The 27,657-nt window shown below is 40.4% G+C and overlaps 1 protein-coding gene across 1 annotated transcript in view; it reads right to left on the bottom strand.

Moving 5' to 3' along the window:
- The window catches only part of PRDM6 (PR/SET domain 6), a 90,169-nt gene that overhangs the window by 12,522 nt on the left and 49,990 nt on the right, over nt 1-27,657 (bottom strand). Inside the window, exons 3-5 of the mRNA XM_063088206.1 lie at nt 16,046-16,173; nt 12,481-12,605; nt 2,496-2,838 (exon numbers count right to left, since the gene is read on the bottom strand). Of these exons, the coding sequence (XP_062944276.1) occupies nt 2,496-2,838; nt 12,481-12,605; nt 16,046-16,173 (596 nt within the window). The remainder of the gene's footprint in view (nt 1-2,495; nt 2,839-12,480; nt 12,606-16,045; nt 16,174-27,657) is intronic.

The following is a 27,657-nucleotide window of genomic DNA, read 5'->3' as shown; positions in this document are numbered from 1 at the left end:
AATGTCTGGGGTTCTGTGGCCAAATACTCAGCCTGTTGAGTGAAACATCTTTTGGACCTCAGATTCAAGGGTCTGTTTCAGATTTGGACCTATTTGAAACTCTAACCTGTTTACCTTCTGACTTTGTCTTCTTTGTCTCCCTTTCTCACCTCTGGTTCTAGCAAGATTTTCCTATCAAAATAAAAGCATCTGAGTTTTTCAAACAGAAGGGAAACAGTCTCTAGCTGTTAAGGTTTTGCACTATATATAACTGAATGGGCACACAATGCCAAAGACTAAAAGCCGCCTCTCAAGTCTTCACAAGTGCAGAGAAGGGAAAAGCAGGAACCCACTGCTTGAGTAATTTGGTCTCGCTTTGGCTATTTCCCAGATAACAAGCACCCGTTCCTTTGCCTTATCTGGGAAGGCTGGCCACACCACACCTGGGCATCTGAGTCAAGCCCATCAGGGTCTAGCACAGGCCGGGAGTCTCGTGCCACCTAGATTTGCCAATTACTCTATTTGCCAATAACTCTAAATTAGCTTGGAATCAGCACTGACCTAACAATCCCTCAAGAGAGTGTATTTTGTACATGAAGTTCTCTAATTTTCCAGATATTTCTGATAGTTTTCATGGATGTGCTACAAATTATGACACAATAGTATAATTTTCCAGGACAGACTTCATAAGAACTTAAACTATAATGCACAAGTATGATTTTCTAAGTGTAACTGGAGTCAGATACAGCAGTCTGTTTCAGTATCTCTCTATTTACCATGAAACAGTTGCATTGCTTTATGTGACATTCCACATGAAATCAAATCATGCTCACAGCTAAACTTGGATTTCCAGAATCCAGAACTTTCAACTATCATTTCATTTTACCTGGCATGTTCAGTTATTACGACTGCAATAAACCTTTGCAAATAATAGACCCAACTCACTCAATTTAAAAAGCAAATTTATAATAAGATTTTAATGCATCTTTTACATATCAAAAAAATACTAAAATGCTTTGCAAACTTAGAATGGATATATCTTGAGGCTATATGTATACTTGCAAGGAAAGCAAACTTTAAAAAAATCCTTTCTGAATGAGGAAAATATTTTCAAGCTTTTGTATCACCTCTACAGCCAATAGTTCTAAGATGTGCAGAAGTCGGTTGATATTTTCACCAGGGGGCTGTCCTATTGAAAATAAAAGACTGTGAAGAAACAGCTGCCTTATCAGCCCTGCTATAAATATTTCAACGTTAATCAGTTACAGCAACGCTTGATGCTAAGCAAATGGATTCTAGAATGGCACAAAGAATAATGTGTACACGTGTAAATTTGCATATGTACCCTAAAACTGATCATTATTATTTTAGAAACTATCCACCCCCTCTCCACCACACCTTCACCCTCCCTGTCCTTGCTTGGGTTTTCTAGGCTCGTTGTATCATGCAGAGCTGGGAGGGAAAAACTGGGTGTACATCATTAGGCAAGTAGAGCCAAGTGATTTGCTTAAGGTTAATCAGTGGCAAAATTAGAAAATTAATTCGAGAGTCCTGCTTCCAAGTTTTCCTATCCTAGTTACAAAAATTACTTTCTGCTTTTATATTCAAAATGCATTTTCAATGCTATTCTAAGATATTTTGGTTTTAATCAAGTTTTCACAGGACACGAAGTTTTCACAGATAAGACACATGCAATTCTTTCCTATTGAATTAATTTGATTTTTGTCTTTTGCATTCCCAGCTATCCAGACTGTCGAATAAACCGGTATTGATTCATAAATAATAGTTCCATTATATCTACTGTGCCACTCGTCAGAGTACCTGAAATTTTAATTCACTTGTTCAGCTAAATTTCATCTTCAGTTCATGGCCATAAAATTCTTTATTGACAAACTTTCAAACCAACTTTGACTCTGAGGTATCTAGTCAACATTTTTCTTCTTTGTGGATATTAGTTTATTGAATAAGTGGCATCTGTTTTCCTCCACATCACTAGCAGAGTAGGTATTTCCTTTTGACAGCTTTGCAGGATTTATGGGTTTGCATGCTCTGAAGAAAAATAGTACTAAGCAAAAAATTCCAATTCATTACCTCTTAGTACTTAATTAAGTTCATACCCACGGCACAGTGGAGTGAACCCTGAAATGACCATGACTGCTGCACAGCAGCCAGCTATATTATCTTTGGAAGACAGAGAGGATTCTAATTATCCTGACCTCATTTTTCCATCTGTGATATTCATAAATGTTCCTTTGATTCTGCTCCCTTTTAGACTTGAGCAGAACTGTTTGGATAGCAAGTGCAGATTTCTCTCTGCAGCCACCAACCTGTTCGGGCATCTCTTATAAACAATAAAGTCAAACACTGGCCTATTACTCTCTGACCTTGCAGAACACAGACACTTCTTTTCACAGGGTTTTCCTTGATGTGTGCTGAGGGGATGCTGGGAAGCTGAAGGAAGGCAAGCAGTGGGTCTCACTAAGCAAACACACTGTGAGCAGTAGAGTCGGGGTTACCTGTCCGGGTTCTGCGTGCACACATGCATCTGTAGGAGGATGCGCTGGGTGAAAGTCTTAAAGCACTGGCCACATTTCCAAAGATGCCAGTCACTGAACTCTGAGTGGAGCTGGCTTGTGGAAGTCGGGCTCGCAAGGACTCGCTGGTTTTTCACGTTGATTTGGTTAAATCCTGATTCAATGGGCCCAGACTTATCCAGGAGAGAGAAGTTCCTGCTGCATGGAGTCTGTGGGAAAACGACGGAGCGCTGCTGGGTGGCTGGGGAGAGTTTGCTGCTCTTGCTGAAGGGCTGCAGGGTGTCCTGTCTGCACATGGCTTCCATCACCGTTGAAGGGACATTTACTAGGAGAACAGTGACAGTTTAAAATCAGTTTTACTAGTCCTTAAAATAAGCACAATAACACATACTTTAAAAAATTCCTATAAGTCAACATTTTAAAAATTTGTTTTTCTGGACTCAGAATTAACATAACAGACAATTTGATTTGAGGGGGAAAGCACTGTTATCACAGATCAATAACTCATACAATGCCTAGCAATCAAGCAACTAGTATATGATCAGTACTGTTCTTACACTGTCTTTTCCGACATGGAGTTCACTGATGACTTGAGATGCACAAGACTGGATACAGAGGCTCCACACTGCACCCTATGTCTGGAGGGAGTTCAGATGGGAGGCACAGCAAGGGAGGAGGAGGGAGCAGGGGGCTGCCCAGAGCGGGTGCCTCAAGCAGTGCAGAGAAGGTGGATTGGCAAGGTAGGGAATTTCAGGCCTTCCACCAGACCCTGCCAGCACAGCACAGGTATTCAGGTAGAGCTGGCTGAAGTGATGAAGGAAACAAGATGAAAGACACCAGAGACAGAAGTCTGGCATGTTGGTGGGATAGTGAGGGAGACAGGCTCACCGAGCAGTTCTGGGCACTGTGGGAATGGGGCAGGGAGGGGTGCGGACCTCAGAGAGCCTTAAAAGTCCAAATACATAAACAAATAAAAGACTGCAGGCCTAGGAAATAGACACAGACTGTTTCTGAGCAGAGGAATAGCAAGAATAAAGCATCGGTGTTCAGGGAGGGCTCGGGTGAGGTACAATTCACAGACAGGGTACACTGTGGGTGAGGTCAGAACGGAGGCAGCCAAGTGTGGTGCCCGCAACAAGGGCTGTGGGATCAGAAAGATCTGGGTGTGGATCCTGAGTCTGCCTTTTACTAGGTTGGTGATGTTAGGCATATTATTCAATTGCTCTGTGCCTCAGTTTCCCCATCTGTAAACTAAGGATAGTGGTAGTAACAATCCTAAAAATAATAGCAGCGTGGCTTAGTGGTTGAGATGGTCTAAATATTTAACTCCACTATTTAGTCACTTATGACTGTGGGCAAGTACGGAACACCTAAATCTATGATTTAGTCCTCGGTAAAATGTAAAATAGTCGCTCTAAGGATTGAATGAGATAATGCACAGATGGCACTTAGTAGAGAGCCTGACCTAGGGTAGACACTCAACAGATGTTGAGCTCTATGAGCCTGGTTTCCTCATCTTTAAGCCCCCTTTTATGAGGTTTGAATGTGTCATGAAAGTAACATCACAGGGCCTGTCATCAACAGCAGCCACCACTCTTAGCACTGGAGAAGGGGAAGAGACTGGAAAGAGGAAGACGGCCCCTCACTGGGGTGAGGCAGTGGAAGCGGGGGGAGAACCAGAAGTAAGAAACGTTTTGGAGGAGGGAAACTAAATATACGTGAAATTTGCTGTTCTTTTTAAAAAGTTCTTACTGTGTTAATAATATTTATCAAGTATTCATTGGTCCTTCCACAGGTCCAAAGGTGACTGGAACCTAATAGGCTTGAAAACTATTTTTTTTAAAGTAACTACTGTGTCAATAAAATATATTTATTGATCATTTCAGGGGTTAAAGAGATTAAAGGTCACAGGGTGGTCAAGAGTATGAAATAAGAGACCCAAAAATTTGAAAAGGATGATTGGCAAAAAGATCAGTGATAGCAAGTAACAAAATCACACAAACTACGGCCGTTGGCCATTGATCCAAGGCCACATGGAAGGAGACACATGAGCTGGGAGCTCTCATGTGCCCTGCCATAGACCATCACTGAGATTCCTACATGTCATGAAGATGAAGCGTCCTCAACTATGAAAAGAGAACAGTAGAGGACCATGGCAGCATGGGGCCCTGTGCTTGAGAGGACAGGTGGACACCATGTTTGGGGACAGGAAGGGACTGGTGTGCTGTCCAAGGAGTCCTCAACTTAGAGTGTTCTGCAGAATCACATGTGCTAAACAAATCCAACAAAAGGCCTAGCTCTGTCTACAGGGCTCTGTCAGCATGGCCCATCCTGTCCTAGGAAGGAAAAATAAAGCAAGAGACTTGCAGACTTGGAAACAGCCTAAAGTTTGTCCAGTGGGCAGTTCTTAACCCTGGTTATTGCACATCAGACTCACGGAGGAGAATCTCAGCAGGGCCTGGGCATCTGCACTTTTAAGAGTTCCCCAAGCGCCTGTAATGTGCAGTCAGGGTTGAAAATCACTGATCTAACCCTACCCTCATTACGAATGACAAAAGCTGAAGCCCAAGAAGGTCTAGTAACTTGTTCAGGGCCACACGTTCAGTTAGACACAGGATGAAAGCTTTAGCTTTCTGAATTCCAGGGCATTTTTTTCTGACCCCACACCTATACCATCTCTGCTCACTATCTGTGTTTCAAAAATAAAAAGAACATTTTACAGCTAGTAGGTGTGTGTGTATATCACAGACATAAACAGATGTTATATATACATTTACCTACATACACATACATGTGTAAGTTTGTATATATTCTATATTTTATTTATAAATATTTATATATCATTTGAAGTTCTGGAGCCAAGTACATAATCAGTATGGAATTTGTAGATATTTTTTAGATTCAAAAAATCTTTTATTCCAAATATATTGTTACTTTTTTAATAGGTACTAAAAGATAAGTAGAAATGTTTTGTTATGTTTTGGCACTTTTTAGATAAAAATAAATAAAAACAGTAGCATTGTCAGAGATCAGGATATAACCATCCTGTTTAGCCCTTTCATAAGTAATCCAAAAGAGGCAGAGCACAAGGAAACCCACAAGCTTCCAGGCAACACTAAGCTCTTGCAGGCCAGGAAATTTCAGAGTAACAGGAAGGAATGCACGGCAGGAAGACTGTGGAATGAAGATGTCATCAACATGCAGGCGAGCCAGAAAAATTGGCCAGAACTTTCACTGTTGGAAAGAAGAATATAATGCCTTTGGGGAGAAATAATACGAGTAATATGCTAAGTATAGATGATAGATGTTTGACTTCTCACTTAAGCTCCTGGAAAGTAAACTAATCAGTTAATTTTCAAAAATTGTTAAGGTCACATAACCTTTATATTAGAACAAATGAATTTTTGAGGCAATAAATTTTTGTAAGTTTAATGATAAATGTCAAATGGTAATAAAGAAAAAATTTTATATATCTAAAAGTTTGTATAATAATCTGAGGTATATGGAACATGAATTAATGATAATAATGACAATAGCATTTAAGCAATAAGAGTGGGGATGGTTGGAATAAAATTATTCTCCATTTTAATATGTTCTTTCCCAGGATACCCCAAAACAACTCTAACATGTTTCCCAGCTATAAGTAGCAACACTCGTATACACTCTATATTCTACTTTTGGCATGATCCCTTATTGCACTTTTGCATAAATTCAATCCTACTCAATGAAAATGACATATAATTTAGAGAGAAGAAAAAGTAAGGATAGGAATAAGTCATTTTCACAAAAGCAACCATATTTGATCTCTAAGCAGTCCTGCAGAGTTCCTGCACACTTCCACAGGACCCTGGAGATCTGAAATAGTATAATCTTTTAAAGCAGAACTTTTTAGAAGACACAGAGATTATTATTCCTAAATGCGAGCCTCACTGGCTACAGCAATCAAAAGTATTAGCTAAGTAAAGGAAATTATAAGAAAGGTGACAGGAAATGAATCAGAAAACATTATCTCATCCCAACTCAAGAAAGACAATAGAGACAATTGCAAAGGGCCGAGAGATGGAAAACTAAAATGACCATGAGGATGAAGAGGTTTCTACATGAAGCAATACTGAGCTGTAAATCTCTTCAGCCTGTAAAGACAAAGATTAAGTTCCCCTTAAGTCTGAATTAATTAAGTACTAAGTATTAAGACAAAGATTAAGTTCCCTTTAAGAAAACTCTCAAAGCCTTGAAGGATATAGTCAAGGAAAAAAACATGAACTCATCAAATCTGGACAATTACATCAAGAGAGGCAAATTCAGGATCCTCAATACAAAGTCCAATTTTGCCATCCCCCATCCATTCATTCAGTCCACAAATACTTACTGAGCATTTACTACATGCCTGCCACTGTGCTAGCCACTGTGGATACAGGGGGGACAAGAAACCACAGCCCTGCCCTCATGGCACAAAAACTCTAGTGGGAGAGGCAGATGTTAAGTGTTCTTACAGATAAATATTTACTCGATCTCATCAAATCTAAAATTCCATTAATTGTATCATACAGCTGTAAGTCACCATTAATTGCAAGATACCTGCCAGTTCCAGAAAGATTAAAATGTGAAAAATATATGAATTTTAGAATTGCGTCAATACAATTGCCACAAGTGTGATAAGAGCTATGAAGGAAGAAAGAAGTGCCAGGAAAGCATATATAAGGGTTGGCTTCCCTGAGGCAGCGATCTTGGATCTGAGTCCTGAAGGGTACACGGGCATCAGGCAGGTGCAAAGGGAGGAAAAGACAGTGCAAGGATACAAAACACTGGCAGCTTTCCCACAGAGGCTGTGTGTCATGCTGAGGTGGGAAGGGGCTCGGGGTGATGAAGGGATTGTGGAAGAGAGAGATGTCACTTCTACAAATGGGGGGATGACTGCCTCCATCCTGTAGTGGGTCTGCGATCAAGGCAGCACACCACAACATCCTCCTGTCCCCAAGCAGTCAAATCTCTCATGACAGTGGCTTTCCCTGTGTCTTTTGCCATTTTTCTCTGCAAACACATCTTCAATAGGTGCCTTCTGTTGGAGTCCTATGCAAATACAGAGGCATCCCTATGGAGTCACTTTTCCATTGCTTCTTCTAGGTCCCTACAGGTTTCTCCAGTTCTAGAACTATTTTTATAATAGTTTCTTGGCTCAGGGTTTCCCATATCTAGCAGGAAGTGCAAAATCAAGCCCCATCCCATCCTACAGCTAGAGATAGTTTTTAGAGTGTGATTCTGTTTTCACTAATGGCCCAAAATGGACAGTTCCTTGACTATTGGTTTGAGGACAGCATTTTTTTAGTCCTCACTCAAGGACAACATACTACCTTCCGGTTCCTGGAATTATGTAAGGAGTCCAATCCCAGCTTCCCACTGTATACAAGGGGCCTGGGTCCTTGACCCCTCCCACTTGCAGCAACACTCAGCCTAACACCCTCCATCTCAGGCCCACTGCTGCAGCCATTCCACGTGGCACTTGGCTTTATACCGTGGTCGTGTGCTTACGTGCCTCCTTCTAGACTGAGATCTTCTAGGACGGGGCCTGAGTTTTTGCACCTCTTCACAATGCTTCCTTTAGGGCTCTGCACACAGATGCTCTTACTGGACTCAACCATACTGTCGTCTCCTCAAGGTCACAGGTAAAGGCTTGAGTAGGGCCTTTGGTACCTGGGCCTAGATTCTCATTGTTGGGAGAGCGGGGGTGAAGGGCACTGTGCCCCCTTTTTATGTTCTGCTCTTTAAAAGCAAAAGCAAAAAGGCCTCCTCCAGGCAGGGTTTACTCCAGTGCAGCAACTCCCGCATTGCTATCAAGTCTCACATTCTGCTACCTCAGCTTCATGTGCTGAGACAGAAAAAGCAGCAGGAAGACTTGTTTAACATTTATTCCCAGGGTTTTTTTAAAAAATTTCCTTCAAAACGAATATGAATATGCTATGGTCTTTGCACTCTGCAGGAGCTAATCCCCCACTGGAAGCTTAGGGGAACCTCATTCCTCCCCGCGGATGCAAGCTGTCGACACGGGCGTTCCTTCAGGCTCTTTGGAAAGGCCCACAATGGATGGAGAGGTTCTCTCTTTGGAGCTCTATTACATTTTTCACTATGATTTTTTAAAAAGAAAGTAACAAAGGAATTGCTTCCAGAGCCCAAGTGCCTGTGTGAAACACTGTCTTCTGAGTCCAGGCAGCCTTCAGTGGCTCGTCGGGGCAGAGCGTGGGCCTGCAGTGGCCCCACTGCTTGAGGCCACCGCCTGCGGAGGGCACTTACTGCAGCCCGATCCCACCGCACACACTCAATAGGAAATGTGTGCTTTCAGTGTTGAAAGAGCCATGGGAAGAAAATCATAGTTTTATAAATGAAAATGCTTAATAAGTATTATTCACTAAGTAAAATCGTATTTCCCTTGAACGTCTTAGTCCAGGTATCAATTTCATTAACAAAAAAAGCTGGCTGAAATATTCCATCCCTTTGGACAATGGCAATAAAAATTCTCGAAATTCATCCAGTGAGCATTTATTAATTGCTTACTGTGTGCACAGCACTATAAGTGGCTCTATGGAGGCATTTTATCAAATAAGTCATTGATCTCAAAAAAGCTTCTTTTTAAGGTACCTAATTTATTTTGTGACTAGCTCAGTGGGATAAAAATTGTCTTAGAATTGCTCATCTGGCTGCGATGATTTAAATTACTCAGGGGTGTGGAAGGCTATCTGTTAAATGATCTGTTCACGCCCTTTCACACATCTGTGCTTCTAAATCACACAGAGTATTTTCTCAGCACAGGATAGGAAACCCTCATTATGAGGCATTCCTAGGTCTCTTAGTGAATCACATGGAATGAGAATCCATCTTAGAGTTAGAGTTAAAGTCATATATCTCCCCCACACTATCTGATGAAGGCTTTTGCTTTCTTCTTGGGTGGCCAATCACATGACAGATATATGACTCTGAGACAGGAACTGAAATAAAATTCCTATAATACTCTTAGGGGGAAAGGGGATTGTCACTGTTGAGCATTTTAGTCAATGACTTAATTCCCTTTAAACTTCCCTCAACCCTTAGAGCTCTGAACTGAACCCCAAAGAGCTGCTTAATTTTCTTACTGAATGAATCCACAATACTTCAAGCTGCTGTGGCTTGGCTTCGCAAATTGTCTTTCAGGGATTTCAGGTGCTAAATGACATAACATATACCCTAGTGGAGTTTATTCAGTACTTAATCAGAAACCTCAGGAATGCCTCACACAGGTTGGACCGTAGGAGAAAGAAGGACTGAAAAGCAAACAATTTGTTGTTTCCAGAAACCACATTTTTTTATGGCACTCTTCGTCTCCTGTTGTCACGTGGCTGTGAACCACACACAGACACCAATATGCTCCACCCCAAAGCCTCAATCCCTCCTGTGCAGGTAACACATTGTGAGGTGGGGCATCGTGTGGATGTGTGACTTCCCACTCCCGAGATCCATGTCAAGGGCAGGAATATGTCCCCTACATAATTGTTCCACAGTTTCCATTTCTGTCTCAGAACTCAGTAAAGGGTCATGCCATATTTCCAGTCCTCAAAACAAAAGCCTCAGAGTCATCCTTGCCTCTCTCTCTCTCTCTCTCTCTCTCTCTCTCTCAGCATCTAGTGTGTCAGAAAATGCTGTTGGCTTTTCTTTCAAAATATATTTAGAATCCAACTACTTCCCCCCACCTCCACCATGTCCACACTGATCCAAACCACCACCATCTCTCCCCTGGATTCCTGCAAGAGCCTCTCACTGGATTCTCTGCTCCACCCTTACTGTCTAGTCTCTACTCAGCAGCCAAAGTAATCCTGTTAAAACTTCAGTCAGACCACACTACACTTCTGCTCAACTCTCCAACAGCCCGTTGGCCTGGCTCACACAGAGTAAAAGCCAGGGTCCTGACAGTGGCCTCCAGGCCCCTACAAAGTCCCCACCCCCACACGCACCCATATCTACGTTAACGTCTCCCTGTCTCACTCACTCCACCGCACCCATTCTGACCTCTGTGACACTTTTCCAACATGCCAGGAACATGCCCATCTCAGAGCCTTTACTCCTTCCGTCTGGCTGCCTAGAATGCTCTTCTCCTCAGTTACATGTGACTTGTTCCTTCACCTCCTTAAGTCTTTGCCCAAAGGCCACCTTCCCATGGGGCCCACCTCAATCACTCTCTGAAATTGCAACTCTCAACTCATGGCACTACTTACTCTTCTTCTGCTTCATTAGCACTGCAATACTTACACCATCTTACAGACTATTCATTTACTGATATATTTGTTGATAATCTGTCTCCCTCCACTAGAATGTAAACTCCATGAGGGCAGGAATTCTCGGCTGTCCTGTTCACTGATGCATTCTCAGCACCTGGCAAAGACACTGGCCCATGGCAGGTGTTCCATAAATACCTAAGTAATGGATGAATGAATGAATATCTGGACTATGCGCTATGTGCTTTAAAACTCTAGGCCTTGATTCGTTTATTCCCAGACATTTCTCAACAACATTTTCAGAGGCTGCAGCAGGTTGTATTAAAGGAGGAAACAGAGGACTCAACAGGATTTCTGGAATCTTTTTGGATCAAATTCCACAGTTTAGAAAGTGAGGTTATGTCAAGGTTCCAACGTACAGACAAGCGCATGTCAGCCTTCGGAGAGTTGACACTCGTGCTTGTCTGTGTGGGGACCTAGATCTAGCTCCAGGGGAAGTGGAGTGTGGAGCCATTCTGGGCAAGGCAGAGCACAATGTCCTCCACGTTTATATCTGCCTCTAACACCAACCACATACTCATGTCCAACACTGGGATTTTCTCCTGTGAAAACAGACACTCCCTCCAACAGGAGTATCACTGCAGAAAAGACACTTTCCAATGGAAACTTGGGAAGTGAGAGGAATGTACTTACTATATGTCCAAAGATTCATTTTTTTGATTTCAGATTGGTTTGGGGTTAGGGTAAACTAAAAAAAGAAAGTTGCTAGTAACAGACTTTTTGAGGAGTTTACTTTTTACAAAGAAATTAAAGACAACATGGGGAAGAAATTTCTGTTCATCACATTTTGATCATTAACAATATGAGCATTTTGGATTGGAGTCTGTGTGTGTGAGAAATTAAGTGGAGAGGGAAAAAGGAAAATAAGACGTTTTTTCAAAATGAAGTTTCTTATCCATTAACAAAATAGATCTGTTGTTTGTTTCTTTTTGTAACATAATATCAAATTACCAGTTCATAGATTAATCAATTTCCTGACAAGAAAAAACACAGCATCATTGAAACCAGTACTTCTCACTGAGGCACATGAGAATTACCTAATTCTGTTCCCAATACTGGAAATCACTTTATAATATTTCCCAGAAAATTGATAAAATAAAAATATAGTCTATATTTGCCTAGATGTTAGATTATCCTTTTAAAGACAATAGTTGGCTTGGTGATAAAGATAGAAGAAAATTAAATGGTTCTAAACAAAAAATTAAGAAAGACACAGAGTCCTCAGTCATATATCTATGGTTTTTACCACCATTTCTCATTGCATATACTGTGGTTCGAACAAGACCGTGCTTCCCTTCAGAGCAGAAGTTGTACCTTACGCTGCTCTTATAAACCCCTGAGGCGGCAAGCACAGAACCAGACACACAGTAGGTGCTCAGTGAATACCAGCTGACTTAACTTTGCTGCCAGCAATTGTTTAAAACTCTGGAAAAGGCTTTGAAGTTGTGAACAGGCAAATAAGGACTGGCCTATACAGATTAAGATGCCTTGTGAAAAAGCAAACAACATACAGGGAAAAGAAAACGCTAGAACAGACTTGTGCATGTTTGCATTATGGATCATAGTGCACCACATTTCAGAAGTTTAAAAAAAAAAAACACTCTTAAAAAGTTAGCTTTGAAATAGGTATTTTGAGATGTGAATTCAGAGCTAAAATAAATTCTTACAGTTTTCATCCTGGGCAATGCATTGTAAGGGGATCCCAAAGAAAGACGTATAGCTGTCATTGTACCACACCAGAAGCTCGGTGCCCCTGGGGATATCTATACAGGCTCGGTAGAATATATTCGACCTATTCAAAACAAAAGAAAACCCAGCTTAGTAATAAGTAGGACTCATGTGCCCCCATCCACAATTTTATTGCCCCAAAAAAGTTCTGCCCAGCTCCACCTAAACAGTTTCTGTTTGTAATAAATCTACACCCACCTTATTATCCCCGGCAACCAATTAGAGCCTGTATGTAACTCAGTACGATAAACAGCGTACAGTTTATTTCCACAGTGTCCCTCCATAGAATTTCTTGGCTGAAGAGACAGATATTTGGCCCAGGAGACAGCAGAAAGGAAGAGTTCATTCTAAAAAAAAATTCCATCTCAGACTAATGAGAAAATTTTCTCTTGGCAAATTGCAAAGACACTGATCCCCCAACCTCATATATAAATTAATACTATCGATTTCTTATTTGATGGGAAAGCATTAAGTGTATTCTTGCAATTTGGCAATGCGAGTTCCCAAATTTGTAATAAAATTTAGTTGCTCTGTGAAAAGACTAAGACAAATAAAAATCCTCTCTATTGCCTTTCTTCTAAAGTTTGATATAGGAGAAGAGAAAAACCCTCTTATGTGAAACGGATGGAAATTCAATAAATACAAGAGGAGCACTTTACTCTGGCTGAAAGATTACACTCTGAAATGATACAGTGAAGGTACCAAGAAATAAACATTTTTTATACCAGCTTTGGTACTGTAAAGAAAAATCTACAGATTAAAAAAAAATCAGGAGACTGCAACTGGTTTTCTCAATGAAAAATTGCTGCAAATATTAGCCTCAGTTCAAGATAAAAGTGCGTAGGGTTGGTGGGCCTTAAATTTTGCCTTTCTGTAAGGAATTGGCTGTAGCAGGGCAATTTGTTCCTTGTATAACACTGCAGACATAAGGCAAATCCTTTTCCACATTTTTCATGGCAGTGAGATATGCACTTGTCAACATATTTTGTCACCACAAAGTGGCTCTTGGCAATAGGATCATAAAGATCAATAAAAAAGTGCAGATTCTCAATATTTTACTTGCAGCTGCAAAAATTTCATTTATCTTGTTATTTTCCTTACTTGCTGCCGTTCTGTCTCACGAGGGCACTGCTAGCTAAGCAGAATGTTTTTCCCAACATTCTATGAATATCTGACAAAAACTCCAGCCCGTTGTCCAGCCTCACCACCCTTCCTCCCTCTGCATCTCTAAGAGCTGTGTATTTTATTAATTCTTTCCACTGCTACATAAAAAAAATCAAAATTGGAGCCACGCTATAAATCACTGGCATCTCCTAACTTGAGAAAAATTGAGTCTACTTTGTACTTCACCCTCGTAACATTTCATCTCTCGGTTTGGCTTCCCTTAATATAAACACAGCGCCCGGCAAATGAATGTGCTAAAACCAAATGACACACTTTGCCGCTGAAAGAGCAGAACTGTTTTCGAGCGATGGGTGGTCTTCTCAGGCACAGAGTATGCCGAAAGGGGGGGAAATGTGTAAGCGTACACCGTTCCTTACAAGCGGGCAGAGCTTCCAAAACTCGCAGAAATCTCTGCATGTTGAAGCACATCAAAGGGATTTTTCCCTTTTCAGATAATATTTCCTTTGCTGACATGTATTTAGTATTGTGGTTGGATGACTCATAAAGATAGCTTCATGGCGTCCCAACGCAGTTGAAGCAGAACACATGCCAACAAACATTATTGTCAGCCTCAAAATAAAAACAAAACGTTCAGCTAAGGGTCAATCAATCAAGGGCGCTTTGAAGAAAATTCCATTTAGATATTACAAATCATAACAGAATGAATTTAAACCAGCTGACTTTTTGTGAAGAGGACATTCATGTACAATAAAAATTAGGCTGGCTCTTTAGGGTCCAACTTTTCTATTTTCTTACTCTTGGACATGGTCACCGGTGATGGATGCCAGTTTTTAAAATTGTGTTTTTGTAGTTCATTTTATAAAGATCTGAAGTAATCGAAAACAGATCGGCAGAGAGAACTTGTAGTTTAAGCGCCATCATGAAAAGGGAGTTGTAAAATCCACTTAATATTGACAGATATGTAATGACTTACTCATGCCCACCTTCCTCTTTGGGGTTTCTTATTTTCTCAGATTCAGAATTTGCCTCCAGAGCTCCCTGGGTACTCATTACCGAACAAGCTAAACTATCTCTTGCTGAATGGACAAGCACGATCTTTGCTAATTTTCTAGCTCAAAGTATAACTCACTGTTACACGGCAGTGTAACCAAAGACCATCTTGCACGATTTCATTTGAATCATTATTTAATGAAATAAAATGGCATAGGAAACCAAGGCCATGAGTCACGTATTGCCAAGTATGTTCCTTTTGAATCGGAGACTTTCAGAGAGCAAGCCAGATTTGTGCAGACTTTAACCTATAAGGGGAAGAAAGTTAAAAAGAAAAAAAAAAGCAATAAAGGGAAAAGAAAATAAATAGCCATAGGCAGGAATCCAAGTTGTCAAGCACAGAGCCCTCCGCTTTGATGTGCCTAATAAAGCTAAACAGTTGCTTCTGATTCTAAAGGGAACACGGTTGTTTATAACTGAAGTCATATATTTATATGGCACATGTTTTCGAGGGATTTGGAGAAAAGAGGGCTTAGTGGTAGGGCTTTTTTGCTATTTGATTTGTTTTTGCCCTCTCATCTCCACTCCAGCCTTCTTCAGCACTAAGTGGAAATGCTTGGCAGCAGGTGCACTGAGAAGATGTGCTTCAGCATCCTGAGAATCCACCTGCTTCTCAGCTCCCCAGAGGCATCCCTATATGAATCCCTACGGGAAATGGGGATGGTTCCATCCTGCCTTTGTTACCCTTATGGGCTCTGCCTACACATCTTGGGACACGGGGAGCTTTTCTATGTTCAAGAACCACCTCATAACCTGAAACATATCCTGAATTGCCAAAGGGCCAAACCCAACTACGCTGGCACCTTTCAAGGGAGCAGGAGAGGTCACCCTGGCTCAGTCATTTCTGCTGAGCATAAGAGTTTTGGAAGGGCAGCCTTGGGAAGGTTGAGAGTTCTTGGTTTCCCATGCCTTGGTGCAAAGCAAACTGTCCCCTCAGGGGAACAGCCTGAAGGATACTGGAAGCAAGGGATTTAGACTGAATCTCTGAAATCTTACTTATTTGTGTGTACACATATGCTGGGTGAAATCACCCTGAGTCAATGGGTTTGCTGGGCTCCTTAAGGCTACTGTGAAATTTCAAGCAATGACACAGAGTAAACTTACCACGTGCACTGAGTGAAAGAAGCCATCTACCAGCACCTTTATTCCTGAATGCTCATGAAATTACTGCCATAAGAACTAAAAATGTTTCAGAAACCAGGCATAAAAATATCTGCCAGTCCTTGCAGAGTTCTGCAGGACTTTTTCAACCACTAGCAGCAAGCCTGAATTTGTATATGCAAGCCCAGGGCTTCAGCCCTGTAGGTGGTAAATCAAGATATACTTTACCTGTACTGAACTACTGTTAGATTCTGTTCCCCGCAGTGCCTTGCACATCGGATATACCTCATCCAGCTCGACTTACTAGGTTCCCCACCATCAATAAAGTGCTGTAGTGTCCCATCTTGGTCATATATCTAGAGAAGAGGTCAGAAGGTCAAGTAGTTAGAACGAATCATCAGCAATCATTTTCCCTGCTTCCCTTGGTGTCTTTATGTGTCGGCTGCAGAAATTTATTGCCCTTAGGTTTGCTAATGCTTATTGATGCTTGTGGAAATTCAAGTGGAATAACAGGAAAATATGTTTTGGTGATACAAGTCAATCACGTTTTTCTTATCAAGCCAATCTTCCCTGTATTAAACATATTTGTGGTATCTCAAGGATGTGACCATATTTCCCAAAGAATATTTAACCTATTTTGACAAGCTAGTCTTAAGTAATGAGCTGCTGGATAAACAAAGCAAGCTGAAAGGAGAGGCCACACTGACATGGTTGGAACATCCACATAAGAGCCCCCAGTCTCAAACACATAAGTGTTTGAAGACATTCGAGAGGCAGTAACCGGCTGTTCAACAAGCTGGGAGATACCTAGCAGAAGGCAGCTGGAGAGTTATGGAGCTGTAAAGAACTGGTAAAACAGACTGGTTCAGATGAAATAAATGAACTCTCACCTCGCAGAAGATGTAGGACTTCAGCTGTCAGGACCTGAAACTATTAGGAGAGGAGTCATCAAAAAAGAGAGACCCTCAAAAAGGGAAAGAAAAAAATAGCTGTTTCCTATGGATTTTAAATTTCTTAACTGAAGTTGGTCTAATCATTATTGCCTTAGGTCAACTCAATCAGATCTTCTTTCAAGATATCATTCAAGAAAATGAAATCCACTTCAAACCAGGCAATATGCGTGGACAAAAAGTCTTATGCAAAACAACTAGCTAGCCAAGCAAAATTGAAGTTGGTGCTAACAGCAGAGACGATAGCTCTCTCTTCCAGAAACCTCTTCAGATCCAGAGCACCTCGGGGGATGTTGTATCTAGAGGAGTGGGAGATAAGGGGGTTGCATACCCACAGCAATTCTAGAAGGTCATCCCCAGTCCTCAGGGCATCCAGGAAGCAAGAGGCAGTTAAAAGAGTTTCTTAGGGGTACAGTTCTCAGGACCATGGTATAACTGGACCTATCAAATATAATCGGCAGTAGGATCCTTCTGGTACCTGCTGAGGTTTCCTCCAGAGTATCCTGAGAAATCATGTCGTCTCTTATTCTTGCTAGTCAGCCTTCCCACTTTTCCTTTCCAAACAGACATGGAGAATAAGTCTTACAGGGAGCCTCACTGGTTGTATTTAGGCCCTAAAGTTAGTATGGTCATTCATATTAATTTAGCTCAGTATTTCTATTCTGGGAGACCAAAGGGCTTAGTGACAACAATTTCTTTTTACTATCACCAGTTATTTTAAAACAGCTGATTTTTTTGGTTTGTTTTTCTTGAACTCATTCCTCTCCACCCCCAACCTTTCCACTAACTGCCTCAAATAAAAGACAAAAATTAATCTAATAAAGACAATTGTTTGAGAAGTTATGACTGGGTAAACACACTGCAGTGATCACAGTTGATTATCAATTTAGTACGAGAAGAATGAAGGGATTTCTGGATTATATTATTGTAGTGGATTGAATTTTGTCCCCCCAAAATTCCCTGAAGCTTGAATTGTGTCCCCCAAGTTTTATGGATTAGAAACTTGGCTCCTACTGTGACTGTTAAGAGGGTGGGAAATCCTATTGTGGTAATTGAAAGGTGGAGCCTTGTAGAGATGATTGGGTTGTAGGACCGTGCAGTAGTGAATGCATTAAAAATGGTGGTCAGGAGCATGGTTCTGAGGACTTTAAAAGGAGAGCAGTGTCTGTCTTTCTCACTCTCTGCTTCCACCATCTTGCAATGTGAGACCCCTGGGTTGCTGTTGCCACCACCAGATGGTCTTCGGACTTCCTAGCCTCAGAAACTGTAAGCAATAAATTTCCTTTTTCTTTATAAATCACCCAGTTTCAGGTATTCTGTTATAGCAACAAAAATGGACTAATACAATTATATTTAAGGCTAATGATTTGGTTAAATTCCCAGTTTGGGGATAATGGCACAGAATGGAAACATTTCACGTGGTAAATACATCTGTTACATGAGCAATCTAATGACAGACATAGATAGTATTTAGGTCAAATTTCATGGTAGTTGTTTCTGCTGTGCTTTTTGTTTTGTTTTTGTTTTTTCAGGAAGCTGATTAAGATTCAGAATCTCAACTCTGAGTCTGCTGTTGACAGCCAATGCAACCTTGAACAAAACCATTCAGTTCCTTTCACGTTACTGTTGATCTTTAAGGGAGTAAAGAAATCTTGATCACCCAGCCCCGTGCTCAACCCTTCCCCCACGAACAAAGCTTCCATAAGGACTGCTGGTTAAAATAATTATGGAGTATTTTGAGAAGTACATGCAACAATCCTCCCTTGTGCGTCTAGCCAGTGTCTTCAACAGCCAAGTAGAACTCTCTAACATTAATATGTAGTCAGGGCTATCTCAAGTGTTAGCTCATTTGAACACCAGCCACTAACCAGTCCGTCTTGAAAATGAGTGTAAAAATTGTTTCCTCTACACTCTTGTTTCAGCAATAATCTCCTTGACTAAGTATTTTGTGACTACAAGGAAACCTACAATTTTTGCCTACCTGATGTAAACTGTTACTTGCCTTGAGGGAAGTAGATGACTATTTGTCAGGCTTCTCCCAAATATCACACAATGTAGCACATGGCACAAGGTTGGGCTTCCCTGGCTTCAGCTAATACTGATATTACAATATTTCACATGGAACTGTGACACGAACCCCATGCACCTACTTAAATCGTGTAACTGCATACCCGGAGTTGAAGAAACTCATTCAACCTTGATACTGCTCTCTTCCTCAGCCCCCAAAGCCCAGCCATCACCAAATCCAGTTGAACTGGTCTCCTAGATACTTTTCCAGTGCATCCATCTCTCCCTCTCCACTCCTACCATCCTAGCCCAAATGAGCTTCCTTTCTCACCTGAAGTATGGCAAGAGTCCCTTAACTCATCTTCCTGGAGCCTCCCAGGCCCACTCCAACCTATTCTCTAAACAGTACCCAGAGTGATCTTTCAAAACACAAATCTGATTCTATCCATCTCATGCAACTCCTTCAAAAATAAAAAATAAAAATAAATACAAACTTCATAAATGTTATAAATGGCAAGTCGTGACAACATACATTTACAGCACATGGGATTTCCACAAGGGTGCTTATCACGCTAATCTGACCAGCACCACCTACCAAGGTTCTTTAGGGAGGCCCAAACACAGTGCCCTTGCACTCGGCTCAGGACAATTCTCAGCTCTTTCTGTTTCTATGCTGTTAAGGGTTAAAATTTAAACTCTTGAAAGAGCAACAGAGGGCTCTGGGGCTTCTTTCTATTCATTCCTCTAGTGTAATGAGAACAAAACTAGGGGAAAAAACAGGATACCCAAATGTGAATCCTAAATAGGAACTAAAGACAACTTCTCAGAAAAGCTCTAGGGACTAATTGGGGCCCTATCATTATTCTCCATCATTAGCTCAACTTTGTTTCCATTTAAGAGCTCAGTTTAAAAAAAAAAAAAAAATCTGCATGTAACTGAACTATCAGACAGAGGCCATGTGCTTCCAGGTAGGAGAGAAGGAAGACAAGTGGGGAAATGCTTTGCATGTTTCAGTCTAGAGTAGCAGCAACAATTTGAAGGTCTGGAAGTTGTTCTTGGAGGTTGCATGATCATCTACATTTGTGGGACACTAAAATGAAATTTTAAGTTAGATACCTGATAGGCCTAAAAAACTTACAGAATTTAAGGAGACGAACTGATGCCAAGACCAAGAGTTATTTTGTTTTTATTACCTTTTAAAAGAGTTAAGCAGAAAAATATCAAAAATCATGCACAAAGTGTTACAACAACCCCCTCAGGACCTACAAAAATGTGGAAAAGGTCAGAAGTAGTATTCATTCAAATAGTGAGAATGAAGGCAAGAAGCTGAATTTATAATAAGTTAAAGATTCTGAAAGAACACTTGGATACAACCAAGTTTTGCTAGAAATTGTGCCGTTTATTCCAAATGAACATGAACAAAAAAGTTCTCACACTTGCTCCGTTCTATCTAAGGAAGCCAGACCTTTAGAGGCAGGAGAGATACACGCAAAGAAACACACAGGACACCTGGTGGAAAAAAGGTTAAATTCAGCAGTAGAAACTCTCAAAACTGTAGAAAGTATATCTGGCATATTTGTTTTAGAGAGCTAGTTCCAGCATTGCTGAAAAAGAGTATAACATGTCACAGTCACATTGAAAAACATTTTGTCAATGCCCAAATAAAGTTGACAATGCACATATCACATGACCCAGCAATTTCACTTCTAGGAAATGACCCCAGTGAAACTCTGATATTTCAAGGGCATAAATTTCAGCATTGTTTGTAACAGCCAACAATTAGAAATAACAGAAATACCACCATCAGAAGAATAAATAGTGGCTTATCTATTCAGTAAAGTAGTAGTATACAACACTTAAAATTAATGAACTAGACCTGTTTGTATTAAGATCCAGTTGGTACAGATAAAGAACAAAAACAATGTTGATTGAGAAAATCAAGTTGCAGATTGTTGATTATGATACCATTTGTTAAAATTCCAAAATATACAAAAAAAAAAAAATTCCAAAATATACAAAATAACACTAAACAGTATATTTTATAGTAGTGTATATTGTAATATACAGTAAATATATGTATTATATATACTACTATAACTTATACATAGCAAAATTCTGAAAAGACTTGCTAGAAGGATTCTTGACAACTCCTCTGAGTAGCAGCCTTCAGAAACAAGGGAATGGAAGCAAAGCAACAAAGAGAACTAAAACTTTACCTAAAATCTTCATTTCTTAAAAACAAAAATTCTGATGCAAATATGGCAAAGTATTAACAATTATTCACTTTTTCTGTGATTTGAATATGGGCATTTGCATATTATACTTTGTGCTTTTTTGGTTTTTCTTTTCAAAAAAATCAAAGAGAGAAAAATAAATGAAAAGAAAACCTAGCCATTTATTCCTTTGTAGTGCAGTAGTGCAGATTTTGCATGCTGAGAAGCTGGCTATCTTACCTAAGCTAAACACTGTATCTGTGTTATCCTCCTGAGAAAATACTTGTAATATGTATCACTACATTATCAGCCTCTGATTTCTTTTGTGATTGTTGTTGCTGCTATTTTAAAATCATTGCTTTTGGTCTGTACTTTCTCTTTTATCTTGTACCAATGGGAGTAGAAAGATAAGTAAGGGGAAGAGCTAATTCTCACTTTTTTAAGGGGATTGTAAACAGTTTTCAATCCAATAATACTTATTGGGACACTACACATAAGGTTAATACAATGATCATACAAATTCTTGCTCATTACAATCCATGCGTGGCATTAACTAAATGAAAACCATCATGCGAAAGGTGAACTGCAATCCTGGATATCAGGAAATGCCACTCTCTTCTACGATCTTATTTTCCTATAACAAAAATCTATTTTAAATGAGAACAGCAGGAGTTAAATATACACCAGGGTGGTATGTTTTAACAACTGGTTATGAGTGACTTGTCCATGGCTTTGTCATTTATGAATGCTGCCAACTTCCATTAACAATAATAATAGTCACAGAAACAATGTTAGCCAGAGACTGATTTGGTCCCATTTTTAACATAATAGCAAGAAAACTATCTTCTGAATGAGAGAAATTTGTGTATAGAGGTGGCTCTGAGCAAACTGTTTCCCTAAAGCAAGATTTGCAAACTAGTGGCTCTCAGCCTAAATTCAAGCAGTACACCAACTTTATTTTTCCTGCACAGTGCTTTAAATTTTCTAAATTTTACCTAATTAGATTTCTAACTTCTCTTGAAAAGTCAAAAGATCGATCTCCAATTTCTGGCGATAATCCACTGACGCAGAGAAAAGGTGCCCCCTTTAGATGGGGCATGTGCTTTTCCAGTTCTGCCTAGTCCCTTCCACTCCCTATTGTCTTACATGCTGTTTACTTCACTTATTTACTTATCTGCTCAGTGGCATTAAGCATTTACATTTGTAACCCCAGCTATAAAGGAATTACTGCTACCACTAAGAATCAGTCTGTAACAGCTGGAGGCACTTTCAAAGAAAACTGTTTGAAGTGACAGCCTAAAAACCCTGCAAACATTCATCTCTCCTGTGCTGCCCAGAAGCCACCATCTGACCCGAGATCTAAGCTTTCTGTCCTGTAGTTTTCCAATGAAGGAGAAAGCAGAGAGTTCATTTTTTTCCCCCATTTTTACCAGCACAGGCTTTCAAAGATCTTTTTAAGTGAAGGATCTCTTTTTAATTCGAAGAAGTCTTAAAAGTAATTCCACTATAAAAGGAGATGAGAGCTGACCTGGTTAAAGAATGAGGGGTTGCTGAAAGCACCCCACCAGCTCCACCATCCCCTCTGATGTTCTCTGAGATCATTCCTGGGACATCTCTAGGGGCCCATAGTGAACCAGGGGACCCTATGTGAAAAACCATAGACAGAGCATTTCCTCTGGTAGATAGGGTCTCCATGAAGATTTAAGTCACCAATTCTTCTGCTAGAACACTGAATACTGGGCTAAATTGAGAGCCTAGGAAAATCAGATTTGGAAGGGACCTCAGAGACCATCTGTTCCAACCTGATCATTTATACATAAGCAAATGGGGTCTCTAAAAGTTAGTGACTTAAGCAAAGTGAGACTACTAGTCCATGACAGAATCAGGCCTCATCTCCAGGCCTTCTCACGTACTCTCCATCTCTCCGCCTCCCCACCTGGGAGCGTGCTGAGGCCTCCCTCACCTCCTGTCAATACCCTGAAGAGAGCCAATGGCCTTAAACAAAAGGAACTTGAATTACAACTTAAATATGAATCTGTTCCTCCCAGAACCTAGGTCCCTGAATTTTGGCATGGGGGTGGGGGATGGGCGGGGCAAAGGTTTTATGTAAAAAGGATTAGCCAATTTCCAAGGATTGGGGAGAAACTTCAGACTCCCTCTCCTATGTTCCCAACCTTGGCATATCCCTGTGCCAAGGCCTGGACACAGGCACTTGGTTGTGCGTGAAAATGCCAGCCTCCCTCAGTTTTTCTGAGCACCTGACGTGAGCCGGCATATTTTACACCTAAACATCAAATATATGGCCCAGCACACAGGAGAAACTCAATACATGCTGAAGTGAATTGAATTGAATTCTCATAATAGTTCTACAGCTTCTAAAAAAGAATGGATTTTATTCGAAGCTTGAGAAGAAATTATCACTCAATGCAATTAAACCTTGATTCTAAGTACTAATGACTAGGATTTTCTTTTAAAAAATTACATCCTCCTTGAAGCCAATCTCTTTTCAATTCTATGAAATACAAAGGTGAATTTCATATGATGCCAAAAATGTAACAAACAATCACCACAGAAAGGGCTCAGAAGAGATTCTTGGGAGTTTCCCGGTTTAAACCTGTGAACCCTCCACTGTTTTAAATCCTTTCACAGCACATGGAGTATCCAGGGAAGAACAGGTAAAAGATGGTTTCTCAGATCTCTTCTACCTATTCTCCACATGGTACCTTTATGTGGCCCCTTCTTTCTGTAAAATTCAGAAATTATGGTTTCCATAGTCAAGTGTACCAGTAATCTGAGAAATTCAATTGAAAAACATACTATTTGCCAAGTTAGATAAAACATTTTACTGTGGGATTCCTCTGTGTGTCAAGAGGTGGAGGCGTGATATTTTGTAGCCCATGGATGGCTCCACACCATGTACTCAAAAAGATAATTCTTGACTGTCTTGACTGTGAAAAGTTAGTAACCATAATACTTTTTTTGCTAAATGGAAGATTTTACTTTTAATAGCATGGTTGTTAGAGGAGACCTACTTAGGTGTTATCAGTGGAAACATGCCAGGTAAGCCGCTCCAGTTAGGGGTGACTGCAGGGGTAGAGTGCAGAGGTTAAGAGCACATACGTGATGTCAGTCCCAATGTGTTCGAGTAACAAATGTGGCTCCACTGTGAGTGGCGATGTGACTTGGGGCAGTTATTTAATCTCTTGAGGAAGCTGGGACCTTCTTTGAAAAAATGGTGCTAATGATAGTCCCTACCTCAAAGGGCTGATGTGGAAATCAAATGAACAAGTATATGTAAAGGACTTAAAACGATGTGGGGACGGCAGTGGCAGTGGCAGCGGCTGCAGCTGCAACTGCCTCCCTTGCCATCTGTGGTGATGCTGGGCACCCAGTAAGAGCTCAAAGCACATTAGCTATCCTCAGGTCAACACTACTATTAGATGAGAAAGTCAGCCCAGGCATAATCTACTAACCTGCTCTTGGACTCTGGCTACAATACGATATGTGCAGCGTATGCGATAAGCTCACTGAGGAAAGAAATGTGTTTTAATCATTTTTAAAATTTACCTATAGGCACCTTACACAGGGCTTTGTACACATCAGGAAATCAATTTTTGTTGAAAGAGAAAGTGGAAGAGAGAAGAAAAGATTCATGATGACATCAAGGAGGTACAGGAGTAAAACAGTTGCAGCAGTTCATATTTGTATCTCCCAGATAAGTCTACTGTTAAAATAAAACAAAATATAACAAAATTTAAAAAGCTGTATGAATGTAAATACTGTCCAGAAATCAGGTAGGAAGCATTTCTTCAGTCTTATGTTTTCCATTTCCTGAATTTAACCAGTCTTCAGTTCAATGCAGTGTCCCTTGCCATCCAAAAGACACAAGCACCTACCATATCTTTAAGAACATTGCTGAAGTGTAGTTAAAATTAACAGGACCTTATTACAAGAGTTTTGATCAGCTATGGCTTTGGGACCCCAATGGCCCTCTCCCTGAACATCACCTGCCATGTAGGATTGCGTCTCTGAACTCACTGACATTTGTGGCCAGAGGAAGTCCCAACGTAGAGTGCCTCATTTCTACAGGTACTCTCCACGTACTCAGGGCAGGTGAGCTGTCTGTGCAATCACATGCACTGGACGAGGAGCAAGGGACATTTGTGGGTTTCAGCCTGGAGCCTCAGATCCACAGGGATCTGGCACTGCTCCCCAACCTAGACAGGAAGACCACAAGAACCACACCAGGGTAGCCCTTTTCAAACTTTCAAATCAAGCTAAATCAAGGCTTGAGCAGAAAGACTACAAGTAATACTTCCAAAATGAGTGAAAGCATCTGCCTCCACCTTAACACAAAGAAAGAGCAACAGCCAATGAGCAGGTCATATATGTTTGTGTGGCATTCGAGTTTGCAAAATAGTTTCATAGTCTTATTTGATCCTTATAATTGACCTAAGAGAAAGGCTGAGAATATTATTCTGTTTTATAGATAAGAAACCTCGGGCTGAGAAAGGTGAAATGACTCGTCCACAGTCACATAGTTGTAAATGCAAAACCCCACCACGTTATGGCTGTTTTCATCACATCCCATTTGCCCTATCAGGGAGAAACAGTAGAGCTTTTTCTTTAAAAAAGTCTGAAATTCTCCAAATGACGGTCATAAAAAATGTTTATAATGATTAATAATGTCACAATTCCTATTTTCAGAGAAAATGTTAATTTAGTGAGAATTACTTAATATGTCAGTAAAATTCACACAACCAGCAGCCATCCACTAGACAGAGACACAAATCCTCAATTCTATGTAAAACAACTCTCCTTCCACTGGCAGTGTGCCATAGTGACCAGGAGCACCAAAAAAACAGGCAAGCCACAAGTCTGCAAATGAAGATGCATATTTTACAATAAAAGTGTCTTCATTAAAGCAAATACTGGCTAGTGTGCCCATATTAACTGTGTTCAATTTTTTCTCAAGTACATAATACTATAGTTTTTTCATTCCGATAATTTCTCCTGCCTCCTTCCATTAGAATTAACTTATTTTGTTGTTTTCTCTGACAAGAAAACCCTTTCCTCTCACTTTCATTTGGGATATTTTGGAATGTCTGGAATGTCAAGGTTCTAAAACGAGGCTTCAAAGGTCAAGTAATAAATGCCCCATAAAATAAGTGAGTAATGGTTATATACACACACACCACTGCTGTATTTTCAGTAATGCTGATATAAAGCTATATACTGTACTTTGTCAATTCACATTCATCAAGTTCCAGAAATATTAGAAAATCATTATAGGTTTATGTTGAGTCTGCAGATAATACTAACATATAAGTCAAGACTGAAATATGGTAATCAGAAAAACAGTTGAAAAGTGTCAATAAACTGTAAAACACCCGTGGTGGTGTTTGTGAAGCCTTCATCAGAGAGCTGGCCATGAGGAGGTGGAAATGGGTATTTTGGTCACACTATGGGTCAGCTGCTGCTAAGTGCTAGGTTAGCACAGAAGCGTCAGTGACTCTGAGGATTACAACTTGGAGACTCAGGAGCTCCTGAGAACTGCTGAGCGTTTGGTGGATCCCACTTATCTCTGAGGATGGTGGGGCCATCAGTACGAAGCCTGCTATCCATCCATCTGGAGCCTTCTTCAGATATCCTCTGTCTGTTGACCAGAGGAAGACTTTGGGGAATCAGGCTTCCATTATCAGGATTTTGTCTGTGATCTGAACAAGCCACTGAACCCTTAACTTTTCACTTGGCAAAAGCAGATATGCTGGAAAAGTCCTGACAGTACATTCATTTTGCTCCATCCTGGAGCCAGCTGATGTCTGACTGGTGAGACCCACCCTCTTTGATGTTGTACTCTTTTGAGAGTGCCCTGCTGTGAAAAAAATTTTATCCGTCCAAATTAAAGAGAAATATTTCTGCATCCAGCTGTTAGCTATGACATGTTTGCCATTTTTCAGGGCACTGGCTTGGTGCCATCTGCAGGCTTTGCTGCAAACCTATCTTTTTCCTTCTCCGTCACAGCAATAATATCCACAGTGCACAACTGTCTCCAGTGTCCACACAACATCAACATGAAAAAGGAAAATACTGGTAATCCTACATTGCTAGGAACAACCCGGAAATATTTGCATGCAGCGATTTCTTTTCCATTTTTTTTCTCAATCTTTTTTCTTTTTTTTTAGTATCAGCATTAATGTTTTTCACAAACTGTAAAATTCTTTGACACAATCTACCCATTTAAAAATTGCTTAAATGCGGGGCTTTTTTGTTTGTTTTGTTTTGGGTTTTTTTTGTTGTTGTTTGGTTTGGTTTTTGGATGCTGGCCAGTACTGGGACCAAACTCTGGACCTTCATGTTATCAGCACTGAGCTAACCGACCAGCCCAAAGTTTTTTAAAAATCAGTTTTAATTAAAGCAACCAACAAGAAGTCCCAACCTCTATTAAGTATATTTACAAATAAAATGAATTTGGATCCTTAGTTCATATATACTGAGTCCACATTTTTAAAATGGACATAGGTTCAGTGGAGAAAGCTCCATGTAAATGAAGAAAAACTCTCACGAAAGCTTGAGTAAACATTTAGATCTACGTAATCAAGAAAACCTGCATCTTCTCATATTTATTAAGTGCCATGTGGGGGCTTAGAAAGACTGCTGCCACGAATTG

This window comes from Cynocephalus volans, chromosome 2 (assembly GCF_027409185.1).
Source record: "Cynocephalus volans isolate mCynVol1 chromosome 2, mCynVol1.pri, whole genome shotgun sequence".
Classification (NCBI taxonomy): Eukaryota; Metazoa; Chordata; class Mammalia; order Dermoptera; family Cynocephalidae; genus Cynocephalus; species Cynocephalus volans.
Note: the sequence above shows the minus strand (reverse complement) of the source record. Positions and strands in the feature narration are given on the sequence as shown.